This window comes from Lycium ferocissimum, chromosome 9 (assembly GCF_029784015.1).
Source record: "Lycium ferocissimum isolate CSIRO_LF1 chromosome 9, AGI_CSIRO_Lferr_CH_V1, whole genome shotgun sequence".
NCBI classification, from domain to species: domain Eukaryota; kingdom Viridiplantae; phylum Streptophyta; class Magnoliopsida; order Solanales; family Solanaceae; genus Lycium; species Lycium ferocissimum.
The window spans coordinates 29363074-29378411 of NC_081350.1; the positions used below are offsets into that span (position 1 = coordinate 29363074).

General features: G+C 35.3%; 2 protein-coding genes across 2 annotated transcripts; both read right to left on the bottom strand.

Annotated features, from left to right (window-relative positions):
- Positions 1 to 10681: 10681 nt before the first annotated feature.
- Positions 10682 to 13258, bottom strand: LOC132031768 (uncharacterized). The gene is made up of 6 exons (XM_059421680.1): positions 13212 to 13258; positions 12214 to 12829; positions 11852 to 12106; positions 11756 to 11806; positions 11070 to 11664; positions 10682 to 10986 (listed from the first exon to the last, which is right to left on the bottom strand). The coding sequence occupies exons 1-6, from the start codon at positions 13256 to 13258 to the stop codon at positions 10682 to 10684; spliced, it is 1869 nt and encodes a 622-aa protein (XP_059277663.1).
- LOC132030195 (cysteine desulfurase, mitochondrial-like) lies at positions 13027 to 14587 on the bottom strand. Its single transcript, XM_059419720.1, has one exon. It carries the CDS (start codon positions 14494 to 14496, stop codon positions 13309 to 13311), a length of 1188 nt encoding a protein of 395 aa, XP_059275703.1. The 5' UTR covers positions 14497 to 14587; the 3' UTR covers positions 13027 to 13308.
- Between the last annotated feature and the right edge of the window lie 751 nt (positions 14588 to 15338).

The following is a 15338-nucleotide window of genomic DNA, read 5'->3' on the forward strand; positions in this document are numbered from 1 at the left end:
AAAAAAAATATTATAATGTAGATTGGTTAATCTCTCTCTCTCTCTCTCTCTCTCTCTCTCTCTCTCTCTATATATATATATATATATATATATATATATATATATATATATATATATATATATATATATATATGTTTTGTTCAACTTTACTAACTTTTACATGACACCTTATTATTTCGATCTCAACGAAAATATACCCTAAGACAAAAGAACTGATTAGTTTGATCCTTGGAAGGAGACAAAGAAAGTCCGAGACGACGTGATAGGAAATATAAACTTAAAATGATAAATACAAAACACTTTAAAGTCAAGCAATATTTCAATTTATTGTTCCAAGAATCTAACTGAGCCCTGAGGAATCTGAACTCAAGTAAACCACACACTTTTAGAGCATTCGACCTGCCCAAAAAGAAGTGATATACTAACTACAAAAAAGCATTATCTTGTTGAAATTAACTGCAATGACATGATGAAAATTTGGAACAAATACGCAATAATTTTGTCAATGGACGGCACTAGTTGAAAGCTACGCACTCGAAGAATAGAATTTAGTGGAAATTGTAAACGTTTTTGTAATTTGTATGCCACTGAATAAATAAAAAGGTATCTTTATAACAACTTGTGACACAATTAAAAACTAATCATTTTACATTTCCAAAACCTTATCTTCTTTAGAAGAACGCACCACAAAGTGTAATAAGATGTGGATATCCTTTTCCCTGTTGTTTTTAACTCAAAAGAAGAAAAAAGGAACACCAAAAAAAAAGGGGGGAAAAGGAAATTTATCACTTAAAGCAATGGCTAGTCGCAAGAAGGAAAGAAATTCATTTTTTAAAAACAGAATTAGGGAAAGTTTAATTGAGCATTAATAAAGTCTCATTTAAATTGTGATATTTTAGCTACTGAGCTTCCCTTCGGAAAGTCAAATTGTTTAGATGAAGAAAACTTATGGAATCACATGACTGCACAGTTAAAACATTGTAGTCAAAAAGGGGAAAGCAAATTTACATGTGATGTTGATTCAAATATGTTGAAGTAAAGCGGTTGTTAACTTCCCATTGATGGGAGATCATGTTAAACTTTTTGCATTTTGACTTTGGTTTCTCTTCACATGAATTTCGCTTAAGCGTCGAAAAAAAAAAATCGTTTAAGTCATAATGGCATACCTTTGCTAATTCTTCCATGAAAAAAAAAAGGATCTTAATATTTTTAGCACAAAAAAAAAAAAAAAAAAAAAAAAATTCATCCGCCTACTCGTAACCATTCATAGGTTGTAGCTATTGCCGGTGTATAATAAGTGTTTCATCAATATATATATATATATATATATATATATATAATGATTATACTAGCTAAAATTTGTAAAAGATAAAAAAATTGTTATTTTTTTGTGATGGACTTTAGTGCTTTGGACTACGATGTAGAGTAAAAAATGGGGTCATTTGGACTTGAAAGAAATTGCACGGTTTCTCCTTCAAATGGGTTGCTCTTTAATTTTGGTCCTTCAAATGGGGTAGTCTTTGATTTTTGTCATTAGCAATCATATTTATGTATATAAATTCTTCAAGAGCGGGGGACATAATTTGTGAGATATTATTATGTGAAAATATAAATTTATATCCCGCGAAAAATTGTTTGTTATGAGGGTTAAAAATTAAAGACCAGGGCGAACCCATGTACTAATATTTGGTGCTCGAGTATCCATTGACCTCAATGAATAATCTATGTAGACAAATAGAAAATGTTGGAATTTTGATTTTAAACATTAAATAGCACCCAAGAAGCAATAAAAGATTTAGGTGCTTTGCTTAAAAGGTGGTAGGCTTTAGGCTAAGCCATGGAAGAGTGGAGTTCAAGTCCCAATAAAAGCAATTTATTTTTTGTTGATTTTTAGGCGAGCACCCAGTACCATTGAATTCTAGGTCCGCCCCTGTTACAGACCAACACAAAATAGGAACATAAGTGCCAATGAACCTTAGAACTTTTACACCCATTTTGTGTTGGTCTTTAATATTCGACCATCATAACAAACAACTTTTTTACGAGGCGTAAATTTATATTTTCACAGTATAATATCCCAGAAGTAATGTCCTTAAAGAACTTATGCCCCACTAGACATAAGTTTGATTGTTGAAGGACCAAAATTAAAACCAACCCATTTGAGGCCAAAAAGTAAAGACCAGCCCATTTGAAGGACGAAAATTAAAGACCAGCCCAGTTGAAGGGAAACTCGTCCAATTTCTTCTAAATATCCATATAAATAGAACAAATTGCCAACTTGGGCTAAACTAAAGTAGATAGAGTTTCTGATTTCTTAGCCCATTCTGCTTTGAGACTTCTTTAGAAAGGTCAGTTTTGGTGTAAAATGGGCTCACAAGTTCAATTGAACACGCAGCCTGTGAATACTTCTTTAAATTATGAATTATCCATTCTCCCGTAATATCTCTTAAAGAAAAAGGGAAAAGAAAATTAAGAGTTCAACCGTGAAAAGTAAAAGGGGTTGTAACTTGTAAGAGGAAAGTGTTAAAGTTCACTAGTAGAAACTATAAGCCAGTCGTCCAACGACAGAGGAAACAACATTTAAAAATCACTGCGTCAAGACTTAACTGTATCTGTTATTTTCGTCGGAGAGAAGTTAATTTTAGGATTTAACGATCTGCTATGGCTTTGAGAAGTTCTATTGAGAGTGTTTTTAAGTATTAGAGGTTTAGAAAGGAAAATTCATAGCAAATAGCTTAGGGAATTTTTGTAGTCTACCTGAACTGGGCCGTGACATAACTAAACTTGGGTCATTTGCACTTCTGTACATCTATAGTGCTGGTCTTTAATTTTTGTGCCTCAAGAAAACGATTTTTAAGCGGGACATAAGTTTATATTTTCCCATCATAATATTTTATAAGTTATGCCCTGTGTCATTAAAGAACTTATATTCCGCTAGGCATAAGTTTAATTTTGAAGGACAAAAATTGAAGACCGGACCATTTGAAGGAAAACCGTACAATTTCTTCACTAAACTAGCACAATATTACTGAGGAATTTTTACTTGGTGTAGCTTCTGCTACGAGGTAATTATTGATTATAACTATCTTTTAATTTATTTATATGTAGTAGCTACAGTGATTTTATAAATTACTATTCGTAACTACACCAAAATACATAAAGTTAGAGTGGCTGAAGTGGTTATTCAGAGGCTCAAACTTTATGTATTTTGGTGTAGCTACGAATAGTAATTTACAAAATCACTCTAGCTATTAAATATAAATAAATTAAAAGATAGTTATTATCAATAATTACCTCTTAGAAGAAGCTACACCAAGTAAATTTTTTTTTTTTTTTTTTTAAGAAGGAAGAAGCAACTAAAAGGACTGTTTGGGCCACAGGAGGTTACTTGTGAATAACCCAATAAAGAAGGTTCTTAGTCAGCCCAAATTGAGAGACACAGAGCTAAGTATCTACATGAGGCCTGAGCAACGGACTTTCGAGTGCGCCATTTGCACGATTATCCTTATTCGAGGGTGGTTTTTAATTTTTGTACTTCACCTAAAACTCATGGGTTCCGAGTTCGAAACCCCCGCTCAGTCAAAATTTTTAAAAATATTCGTAAGGCAGAGTTTAGATTTCGCAAGGCAAAATTTGCCGGCAAAACTCTACCTTAAGGCAAGTTTGCTACCTTATAACGCAGAGTTCGCCTTAATGCTTACAAACTCTACCTTATAAGGCAAAAAATGCTATCTTACGGCAGAGTTTGCCTTCAGGCATAAGACTCTGCCTTGCGATTTTTTTTAAAATTTTTTTGATTGAGCGGGGGTTCGAACCTGAAACCCAAGCAACGCGAAAAATTTGAAGACCAACAATTTGACGGACAAAAATTAAGGACCAATGCCTTTGAAGGACAATCCGCGCAAAAAAATGTTTTGGAGTTCATGGTAGCCCATTACCTACCAAATGGACACTCTTAACCACCACCAATGGCAAGAAGCTTATCAACCTTAGGTTGTGTTTGGTTTTGAGAGCCCATTTGTCTCGGTTTGCCCATACAAATGAAGTAAGGAAGCCTTCCTTTTATATTAGACGGAAAATATTGTTCTCCAATTGAACTGGTCCAACCAAAAAAATGGGATTTTGTTTCTACAATTTTGAATTTGCTATGTCCTTACCTTGTGATTCACAAGGTAGGGATAAGGTATACGCACACTCTACCTTCCCAAACCCCACCTGATGAGATTCTACTGGCTATGTTGTTGTTGTAATTTTGAATTTGCTGTGTGCACTTCCAAATCAACATAAACAAAGCCATCGATTTTATTGGACAATAAGCAAAGCATTTAGGTGATAGCAACCTAGATGATTAAGTTGGTACTAAGAGTGGAACTGCGGATGTAGCATGGAATATATATGCATGTGTGCGTGTTTGCGGGGGTGGGGGGCGCTCATTTGTTTTGGGACTCTGTCTATCTCATTGAGATGTGCTTAAGTTTTTCCAGTCAAGTTCATATTTAGTCTTGCTATCTTGGGTTACCCTTGGGCTTCAATTTTTTTTTTTGGTGGTACAGGTTTTCATATTTGGTACATTCACACTTAGTGCACCACGAAAGGAAAATGAGAACTCCTTTGAGAAATATTCCTTTTTATTGCACTAAAGATATGCCTTGGGTTGTGTCATTTTGGAGTTATATAATTTTGACTCAGATGTCATAATTAAACTGCCCTTTGTCAAAATTAAAGCTCTTGCACATCACCACTAGTCTACTTCTGTCCAATAATTTCACTTTCAAGTCAAAATCATTCCTTTTGAAATTTGAAATGTGTTGGACTCAGAATTTCACATGTCGCCACAGTCATACAAATTCACTTCTCCTTCTTATGCTTTGCTTATCCCAGCTAACATTCAAGGCTGAAGGTATTTTTCTTAGCTTCTATTCACGGAACAGAGTCCTCTGCTCTGTCTTTTTAGCTCACACACATACTGCCACATGCAACTTTAGAAGCTGAAATTTGACATATGTAGTCCAATTCTTTTTTCAATCTTACAGGTAGAAAACTGCTTGATGCTCAGGGGCATGACCAGGTAAAATTTTGACACACTTTACGTTTCAATCTTTCTTTTCCTTAATAGAACATAACAGTGTTTGATAATTTTCTTGGATTGTATACAGAGAGCAAAAAGAGAGCAATTTTGAGATCACAAATTGGGTCAAGGCCACCTAGGTGTGACAAAAGATGTGGTTCTTGCGGACACTGTGAAGCTATCCAGGTTCCAACAAATCCCCAAATTACAAATGGAAATAAGAACAACACCATCATCAACAACAACAACAACAAAGCCTCCAACAACATTGCCTATGCCAGGGACGATGACAACTCAAACGACAAGCCTCTGAGCTGGAAATGCAAATGTGGCAATCTCATCTTCAACCCTTAAACACAAGTCTAAGTACAGTCCCCTTGTACATGAATCTTTGCTACTTTCTTGTTGGTTTTATGTCCAGCTTTAACCCAAATAATCTTTTAATTTTTAGCGCTAGTCCAATTTTGTCCTTATTTTATTACAACCTTAAATGCGTAAACGGAAGTGTTTTTATGTTTTTCACGTGTCCAAGTGAAATACTAACAATCATGATCAAGGTCTTCTTGCCCAACTTCATTTTTTTCTTCAAGTTTTGTGGTGATTCTCTTGTCTAGACTTTTATGTTTTTGTGTAATAATGCTAAAATTGGAGGAAAACGACATTGGAGAAGATCTCTATTGGGGTCGTTTTGCTCTATTCATGTGAAAGCACATGACATTTTCGTTAATTTGAATAATTCTGTTGTGGATCTGAAACCATTACTATTATTATAACTATAATATAAAAATCGTCATAGAAATTGATTTTTTCCCACTATAATCTAAGTCTGGAGTCTTATTAACCAATCACTAGTTTGAATTGACCAAGCAAAAATCTCATTTTTTAGATTCGGATTAAGCCTGCATAATTCCGAATTTATTCGAATCGAATTACGGGTTAATTTATTTTTTGTTTGAGGTAAATTCGAAATTGTTCTGATTGCGTAATCATCAATTACTAACATTAGTGATCGACCCAAAGCGATTTGATTATGGTTCAATTCGTGACAATCAAATACAACTCTATGTATCTCCTGATTCTTGTCTCTAATTTGTTTTCATTGATTCGAGGGCTGAAGCAGCCTATGATTTTATCAATTAGGTCTAAAGTGCTTAGCTTTTGCAAAATTAAAAGACCATATATGCTCAAGATAATATAATCGACACTTAAAATCAAACGGCTCTCAAACATAAGGGACCATTTTGGTCAAATACTCGAGTCTACACATGAATGGCTGCTACTATATGTGGAAATAATTTCCTTCCCATATCTTATTTAATGTACGTTAATCAGCATTTAATGGTGTCAGTTAAATCAATTTAGTATTAGCAATGCATCTAGGAGAAATATGAACCTTCCTACGATGGTGAAAAGTTTTTGTGATCATTTTCTGATAAAAGAAGAAATAGCAGCGAATCTCTTGAGGGAGTAAATATGAGGTACAAAATGATAGCAAAGTAAATGTGAAAGTCCGTAGAGGTTACAAAAAGGGCATATGTAATAATTGACCTTACTCTGTTAACAAATCAGGCAGTAGAACTAAGAGTAGGCAGGTGAAAGATTTGGTTAAAACTGTTTGCTGCTACTACTGAAAAGCTAATAGCATCGTATGATATGGCCATATTTTTATATTTATGAGAATATTAATGTGGATTCTGGATGCCACCATTCTGACTTTAACCAGATTCCAAAGCTGTACTTCTATGAAATTAAAATCACCCTACCACCCACTACTCTCAGATTTACAGTTTTACATAGCTAAAATAGATATGTTTACATTACGTTTTCCTCATCTTTATACGCAAGCCTTAAGTTATGAAATGAAAAAAGAAACAAAATTAATTACTGGATCACTTTTCTAGTTGTCTTCTGACTCGATGTTACTTTATGTGAATTGGAAGAAATCACAGGTTTTCTTGGTTTTTGGCAGTATGAAAAAAGGAAGAGTAGTTTGTTTATTAAAGGTAGCATCTGTATACTGCGACCTCATGCAAGCTAGCACATGTCGAACGTTGAATTGTTCCATACAGTATCTGCGGCATTGCATGGTAACCAAAAGCCAAAGCTTTGTCCACTGTCAAAATAAAAAAGTTCTAAATTTTTTATTTAATTACTCATCAAATCTTAACATAAGGTACACCACGGGATAATTTAATTCCACTCTCATTCAAAATTTTCATCTTTCCTTCTTTATGCAAGCAAGACAGAGAGTTCTTACTCTGACATTTATGCTTAAATACATAACTGATGCATGCTTAACGAATATGCATACCAATCATTTGTGGAGCCATTAATGATAGTCATTTTCCTTTCCTTCACCTTTCTTTCTAGTAGTACTAATAAATAACGAGTACAGATGGATTTATTGTCTCCCTCTGTTTGAATTTCACACTCTGGTTACAGGTAGTAATGAGGTTCAGTCTTCTGCATCTGTGTAGTACTACTGTACATATCTTTGACCTATTTCTTTTATTATAACACGTGTATTGTTCTTTATTTTTAAGCAAACCACACTCCTCTGCTCTGCCTCTTCCATTCCCTCTTTCTTTTCCTCTTTTATTTCCTTTCAATTTCTACTTTTAAGGAGCCATTTGGGCATGATTTGAAATCATAATTTCAAATCATGGTTTGAAAGCATGTTTGGACATGCAATTTGCATATTGTAAGTTGTATTATCTCTTATAGACATAAAATTCCGCAGGTTGTGAAAACTATCAAAACATTCTCAATTCTTATACAATCTTACCAAATGAGCAAGTCACAATTTATAACAAAATTAATACGCTACTAGAAGACCTTTCTAAAAAATACAACATCAATTGATCAAACTTTAGTTCAATAAAAATAAAAATTTAACATGAATAGTTAAATTCTTTAATATAATTCTCTCATATGGTATGAACAATCTCTTCATGCCGAGTATGGATATTTAAATAATTGTTAAAAATATTCACCAACTTATGATCTTTTGTTACAAAATACAAACTCATGGGTTAAGTTTTATATTTAAAATTTTTGAAACCACAGTTTGAAACCCCAAATCATCCAATCCAAATGCTGGTTTCACATCATGATTTCAAACCATGATTTTCATGTTTAAGTTTGTTTCCACTATTTTGTTTGCTGATTTTTTATTCGATTGGTACAAAATTCCTCATAGGGTAAGTTCAGAGTTTTCCGGTCTACAATCTCAATCATTGGAAAATAAACTACACTCCTTACCTATGCTTCATCTTTTCTCACTTCATTTTAAGAGTTTGCTTCATATTTTCCTTAGTATAGCATTGCACTTACTATATCCTACTCTGTTCATGGATCAAATTATGTGTGTTGCAGATATTTCTGTTTTAGAGCATTCGTTGTAATTTTTGAACGTATAATCACTTGTGAGAGAACCCCTTCTGTGGGTTTGACCTTCAGAAGTTACATTCTGCTACCACAACAACTATTTCTCTTTTTTCTTTTTCTCGGGCGATTCGTTTTCTGTCCACCCTTGAAGGGGCTTCAAAGCTTACCTTTGTTTACTTATATTTTCTATTTCATGCAGGTTTAACTGAATGAGCTAAAAATCCAACTCTCTTCGAGCTTTAATGGAGATAAAACAAACTACAAGCTATCGAATCTGCAGGATTGCCTTAGAGTGTACATATCTCCTTTCTCAGAAATTGGAACTGACTAACACGTATCAATGGGTAAGTTGGTAAACTGTTTTTAATAATTGGTATTATCCTAAACAAACTAGGATTTTCATTTGTTTTTATTCAATGTGGTCTCATTATTTTCACCTTTCTATTTCGGTACGATTAGAACGATTGTCAAGTTTGCTTACCAATCATTAAGTGCAAAAGTTGTATATGGACTGCAATTTCTATCGTTTCTGAAATAAAAAATCAATGCCACCTTATAAAAAATAATATAAACTCAGATGATCTAGAAAGGTTCACGCTCCTATGAGGTGTTGTGTCAAATGCAAGTAGACAGTAAAGGCCTGCTAATGCGTCCACCAAGAAAGGCTACATAATCTGCACATGCTTGTTCACTCCGGTCTCTACACCATTTAGTTCCCTAATTGCTTCTATCTGCTGTCATCCAAAGTATATGAGGGGGCATCTTGCAACTGAAACGCTGCATATAAATTTTGGTTCGTGAACAGAACTGGGGAAACATTATGTCAAAGAGGGTATAAACACAGCTGTCGAATTTTATAAATAAATTGGCTAATAATGATAAAGTGTAATTGATGCTCCGGATAACTGAAACTCTAAACCTCCCTTTAGTTGGATCTCATAAATTCAATGTCTTTGACACCCAAAATTAAATTTCTTGAATGTTGGAACTACACTGGCAATTTTACCAGACTAATTTGGCAAATAAAGGAACTTGATGTCGAGATAGATGTACGCCAAACAGATTTTGTTCATCATTTTGTCACACATGCCAAGAAACAATGCACATATACTGAAGTTTACAGTCATTTGGCACTTAGATAATTGTTGATAGGAATTGCAACTATGTTGGAAATTTTTATGATAGTTATTTTCCCCACAAAGTTTACACTTAAAAGTACTTTCAGCATTAACTTCTTTTATGAAAGTTATTTTTCCCAAAAAATACACTTAGAGGTCCTTTCAACATTAACTTCTTTTATGATTGTTAAACAGATAATGCAAATGAATTGCAATACACTTTCATTTGGCAGATTTTTAATTTAGGAAGAACTTACACAAGTATTTATTAGAGATCTATAAGACATTGGCAGTAAATTTACTGCAAAATATAATCACTTTAAGCTGCTTTACGGCTTTAACTTGTAACAAATAGATTTATGTTAGGACAACACAATAACCGAAGTAGTCTCAAATCTTAATAGTTTCAACCATATGGAATAATTCAAAATGTTACATTCATCTCCTAACTATATCTCACACCTCAACCATATTTCTCTTCTTTTTTTTCTTTTATATGTCACACCCAGCATACTTCTTTTACTTTTGAAATAGTGCATGGGAGTACAATTTTTTTCCCAAAGGACATATCTGTAAAATATTCATTGTTTTGTAAAAAACAATAGCATAGTGAGAATGAATGTCCTGTTTCACTTTAGTCAACTTCCTAAACTTCTATAGTATCGACGCTAAAGGAACAACTACACAATGTCAAGGATAGCAAAGAACAGATTTTTCAAAATAAATAGAGCAAAGGAAAAAACAGAGGAATAGAATTTTGGTTTCCAAACCACCTACTAAAAACTAAGAAAAACACATGATAAGAAGGCAAACCATAACTCAAAATGAATTATCAAACTCAAAATTCATCCTCACAAACTGGATTTGGACAATAAATGAACATCACTTAAACGGATTAACAAAGAGAACAAGAACCGAACATCACTGAACATTAAATCATATCATTTGTACTAATAGATATCACTATAGTTCATTACCAATAATTGCGTACATTTTTTTTGAGACTTGTAACAGTTAATCTATATATCCATAGGTGTACTACATCAAAATATGTAGTCCCCCTCCAAAAGGTTACATTTACAGCATTGATCTCTACAGTTTTCTATTCTTACAAGAGATCTAACACATCAAAAATATCTTCTGTCTGATCTAAAATTTCCTGTTTACACCAAAAATAAAAAAGAGCTAGGCAGTTCATCTTTAACTTCTGTAAATTGTTCTGCTTGTTCTCAAAACATCTCTGGTTCCTCTCTTTCCAAACAGTCCACCAGATACATGATGGGACAATCTTCCATCTCTCCTCTTTTCTTGTTACATTCCCATCCCTGTTCCAGCATTTTAACACTCCTTCTATGCTCCCAGGCTTCACCCATCTAATCTTCCTCAGGTTGATAAACATCCTCCACAGCTGGTCTGTCCATTTGCAGTGCAAGAAAAGATGACTGATTGTCTCATTATGATCCCCACACAAAAACATCTCGAACATAAGTGAAAACCTCTTTTGTTCAGGTTTTCATGAGTCAACACTGCCTCTTTTGCCAACAGCCAGTTAAAACAGTTCACTTTATAAGGTACTTTTGTCTTCCATATCATCTTCCATGGCCATCCTTCTTCTTGCAAACTTGATACATTTAGGTCTTTGTATGCTGAGTTTACAGTAAAAATTCCTTTGCCATCCTTCTTCCATTCCAAAGTATCCCTTTCCCCTGTTAAGTTGATGAATGCTGCCATTGTACTGTGGAATTCTGCTACCATCTCCATTTCCCAATCATTCAAGTGTCTTCTCAGATCCAGATCCCACCCTTGTCCAGTCCACATCTCAGCAACAGTAGCATGTCGCTTTTGGCTAAGAACGAACAAGGCAGGGAATTTCACCTTTAGAGCTGTGTCACCCAACCATATATCATTCCAAAAGGATACCTTTAAACCATTACCAACTTTACATCTAATTCTTGCAAGCATTATTGGCCAGTGATTCCTGATTGCCCTCCACACAGTGCATCCATATGGAGTATTCACCATGTTTGTCATCCACTTGTCCTCCAAACCATATTTAGCAGTAATGACTTCCTTCCATAGCATGTGTTTCCTCTGTAGCAAATTTCCATAGCCATTTCATCATCAAACTTTGGTTTTGCAATTTCAAATCTTTGATACCCAATCCCCCTGTCTTCTTGCTCACAGTCAGTTCCTCCCACTTGACTAAATGAAATTTCTTCTTATCTTCATTGCCCTACCACAGAAAGTTCCTTCTAAGGGTATCAATTCTCTTGATTACATTGACAGGTATTGGGAATATGGACATCATGTAAGATGGTAAGGCGTCTAGCACACTATTGACCATTGTCAATCTTCCCCCAAGAGAAAGATATTGGCTTTTCCAGTTTGTCAGCTTCTTCTCACATTTTTCTAGTACTCCATTCCATATTCCTTTTGACTTGCTCTTGGCTCCCAAAGGCATGCCCAAATATGTAGTTGGAAGCTCCCCTACTTTACCTCCTAATTTCTCTGCCAAGCTCTCCACCTCTGCAACCTCATTAATTGGATAAATGAAGCTTTTACCCCTTAATTAATGTGTAATCCTGAAACTGCTTCAAAGATGATGAAGATAGTTCTTAGGATTAAAATGTTCTCTTCCACCGCTTCACAAAAGACAAGATTATCATCTGCATATTGCAGATGAGTGATCTCCAAGTTTCCTGCACCCACCTGAAATCCCCTTATCCAGCCATTCACCTTAGCTGTCTGAAACATATTGCTCATGCCCTCCATTGCCAGGATAAATAAGAAAGGGGACAAAGGATCACCCTGTCTCAATCCCCTTTGAGAAGGAAAAAAACCACAAGGAGTTCTGTTGACCAACACTGAGAACTTAACAGAGCTAATGCAATGTTTTATCCATTTGATCCATCTAGTTCCAAACCCCATTCTCTCCAACATATTGATTAGAAAGCTCCAGTTCAGATGATCATATGCTTTTTGAATGTCTAGCTTGCATAGAATACCAGGTTTCTTACTCCTCTGTCTAGACTCCACACACTCATTAGCGATAAGAACTGCATCCATGATCTGTCTTCCTTTAATAAAAGCCATTTGTTGCCTGTCCACCAGTTTATGTATTACCTTTTTCAACCTCTCTGCCAGTAGTTTAGCAATGATCTTATAGACTCCCCCAATCAAGCTAATAGGCCTGAAATCATTGAGCTCTATAGCTCTAGCTTTCTTTGGAATCAAAGCCACAAAAGTGGCATTCAAACTTTTTTCAAAATAACTCTTTTTTAAATTCAATCAAAACCTAATTCAGTTATCACCAAAGCGAACACGGTTCTGCTGATCATTCTTTGAATTGTATTTCAAGACATATTATCACATAAATAAAACATATAAAATACTAAAAAAAGGAAAGCTTCTTAAATAAAAAAGGAAAGTTTTTAAGTAGTCACAAGCAAAATATGAGAAACCAAAATCCAAGGGCAGAAACACCCATCATTTTACCATAACAGATTCTACATCCTGTCACTAAAGCAACTCAACAGCTATATCATACACAATTAAAGCGTCAACTTAACAGTCGACGACAGTATGTCTTATTGCAGAAACTTAACTCATAAAAATAGCCCTGAAGCTAAAGAACATACATTAAATATTCTGAACAAGAACCTGGACGATCAACTTCATTCCACATGCTCATGTAGTGACAGTTCTCGTCCCAATTCAATCATTCAGCAATCAAATCTAATGCTGCGCCCACTGTATACTCTTTATATCAATACCCTCTTTAACCATTTCATAAAGTGGGCTCATTTCCCTCAACTTCTCAACCTGCTTGACTGTAAGATCAACCGCACGATCAATCTCTTCTTCAGTAGTAAACCTCCCAATTCCATATCGAATTGACGTATGAGCCATATCTTCTTCAACTCCCAACGCCCTCAACACATAGGACGGCTCCAAACTAGCACTAGTACACGCACTTCCACTGGACACCGCAACCTCTTTCAGCCCCATCAACAAGCTCTCACCTTCCACATACGCGAAAGATATGTTCAAATTCCCAGTATATCGCCTTTCAACACTTCCATTCACAACAACCCCATCAATCTTAGACCTTATACCATTCAATAACCTCTCATTCAAACCTTTAATCCTCTTTTCATCATATTCCATTTCCTTCATTGCAAGTTCACAAGCTGCCCCAAACCCTACAACTAACGGTGTCGGTACGGTCCCGCTCCTAATCCCTCTCTCTTGTCCACCACCATTCATCTGAGGCTCAACTCTAATCCTCGGCCTACGCCTCATATATAGCGCTCCTACGCCTTTCGGCCCGTAAATCTTATGCCCGCTTAACGACATCAAACTTATATTCATCTTCTCCACATCAATTGGTATCTTCCCTAAAGCCTGTGCAGCATCAGTGTGAAAAGGAACACTAAACTCCTTACAAATTTTCCCAATTTCCTCCATAGGCTGAATAACACCAATCTCATTATTCACCATCATAACGGAAACCAACCCCGTATCGGGCCTTATGGCAGCCCGAAGCTTCTCTAAATCAACAAGCCCATCAGACTCAACAGGAAGATAAGTTACATCAAAGCCCTCTTGCTGTAAATGACGACAAGAATCAAGAACACACTTATGCTCAGTTTGGGTAGTAATAACATGTCGTTTCTTATCTCTATAAAAATGCAAAACACCCTTAACAGAAATATTATTACTCTCAGTAGCACCAGAAGTAAAAATAATCTCTTTAGGTGAAGCTTTGATTAGGGTTGCAATTTGGGCTCGGGCAAGTTCAACAGCCTGATCAGATTCCCAACCGTAAAGATGAGTTCTTGAATGAGGGTTTCCAAAACGGGAAAGATGATAAGGTAACATAGCGTCTAAAACCCTAGGATCAATTGGGGAAGTTGCTTGCATATCTAGGTATAATGGTCTACCTGAGATTTTCACACCTTTTATTGTTATGCCATCATCCACGTACGCCGCCGCTGCTGCTGTGGTGGAGATAGGGCGGACATGGCGGCGTAGCGCTGTTGCTACATATTTCCACAACATCTCGCCGCGGTTTGTTATCGCAAATAAATACTACTCCCAATTTAACTGTCTACCGCTAGTTTAGAAACGAGGTTCTCAGATCAATAGCCGACTGATAAAAGAGAAAGGGCAATTGTTAGAGAGAGCGAGAATTTGAGAATGGAAGCTTTGCAAAATGAAAGCTATGCACTCTGAAAATGATAGTGATGTGTTGGAATTGGATTCTGAAAAGGGAGAGTTGAAGAGGCCGAACACGTCTACAATTTGCTGTACAAATAGCATCCAGAATTGTACTGTCAAATGTGGGACCATTTTTATTGGCTTTGGCTTTGGTGGACCTATTTAATTGGCTATTGAACAGGTGTAGGCTTCATTTTCCAGAAAATTACAAGTATGACACTCAAAAAAGGGTACATTGGATGTTTCCCTTTGGTTCTATAGAAAAATAGTGTTAAAAGTTCTCACTACCCATTAACCCTCGCAAACGAATATAGAACTTGGAATGTTCCATTTCCCATTTTCTTGCATTTGTTTATTTCTTGAATTTCCTTGTACAAATTTGGCATGACTTTCAAGATTTGATGCTTGCATTGGAAGGTAATTAATTCTCCATTTACCCTTTTCATCTTTCTATCCTCTCAAGCCAACTTAATTTTAACTTAATTTAACGTAAATGTTTTTATATCCTATGGATGACTAAGAACTCATATAAAGTCCAAACAAAA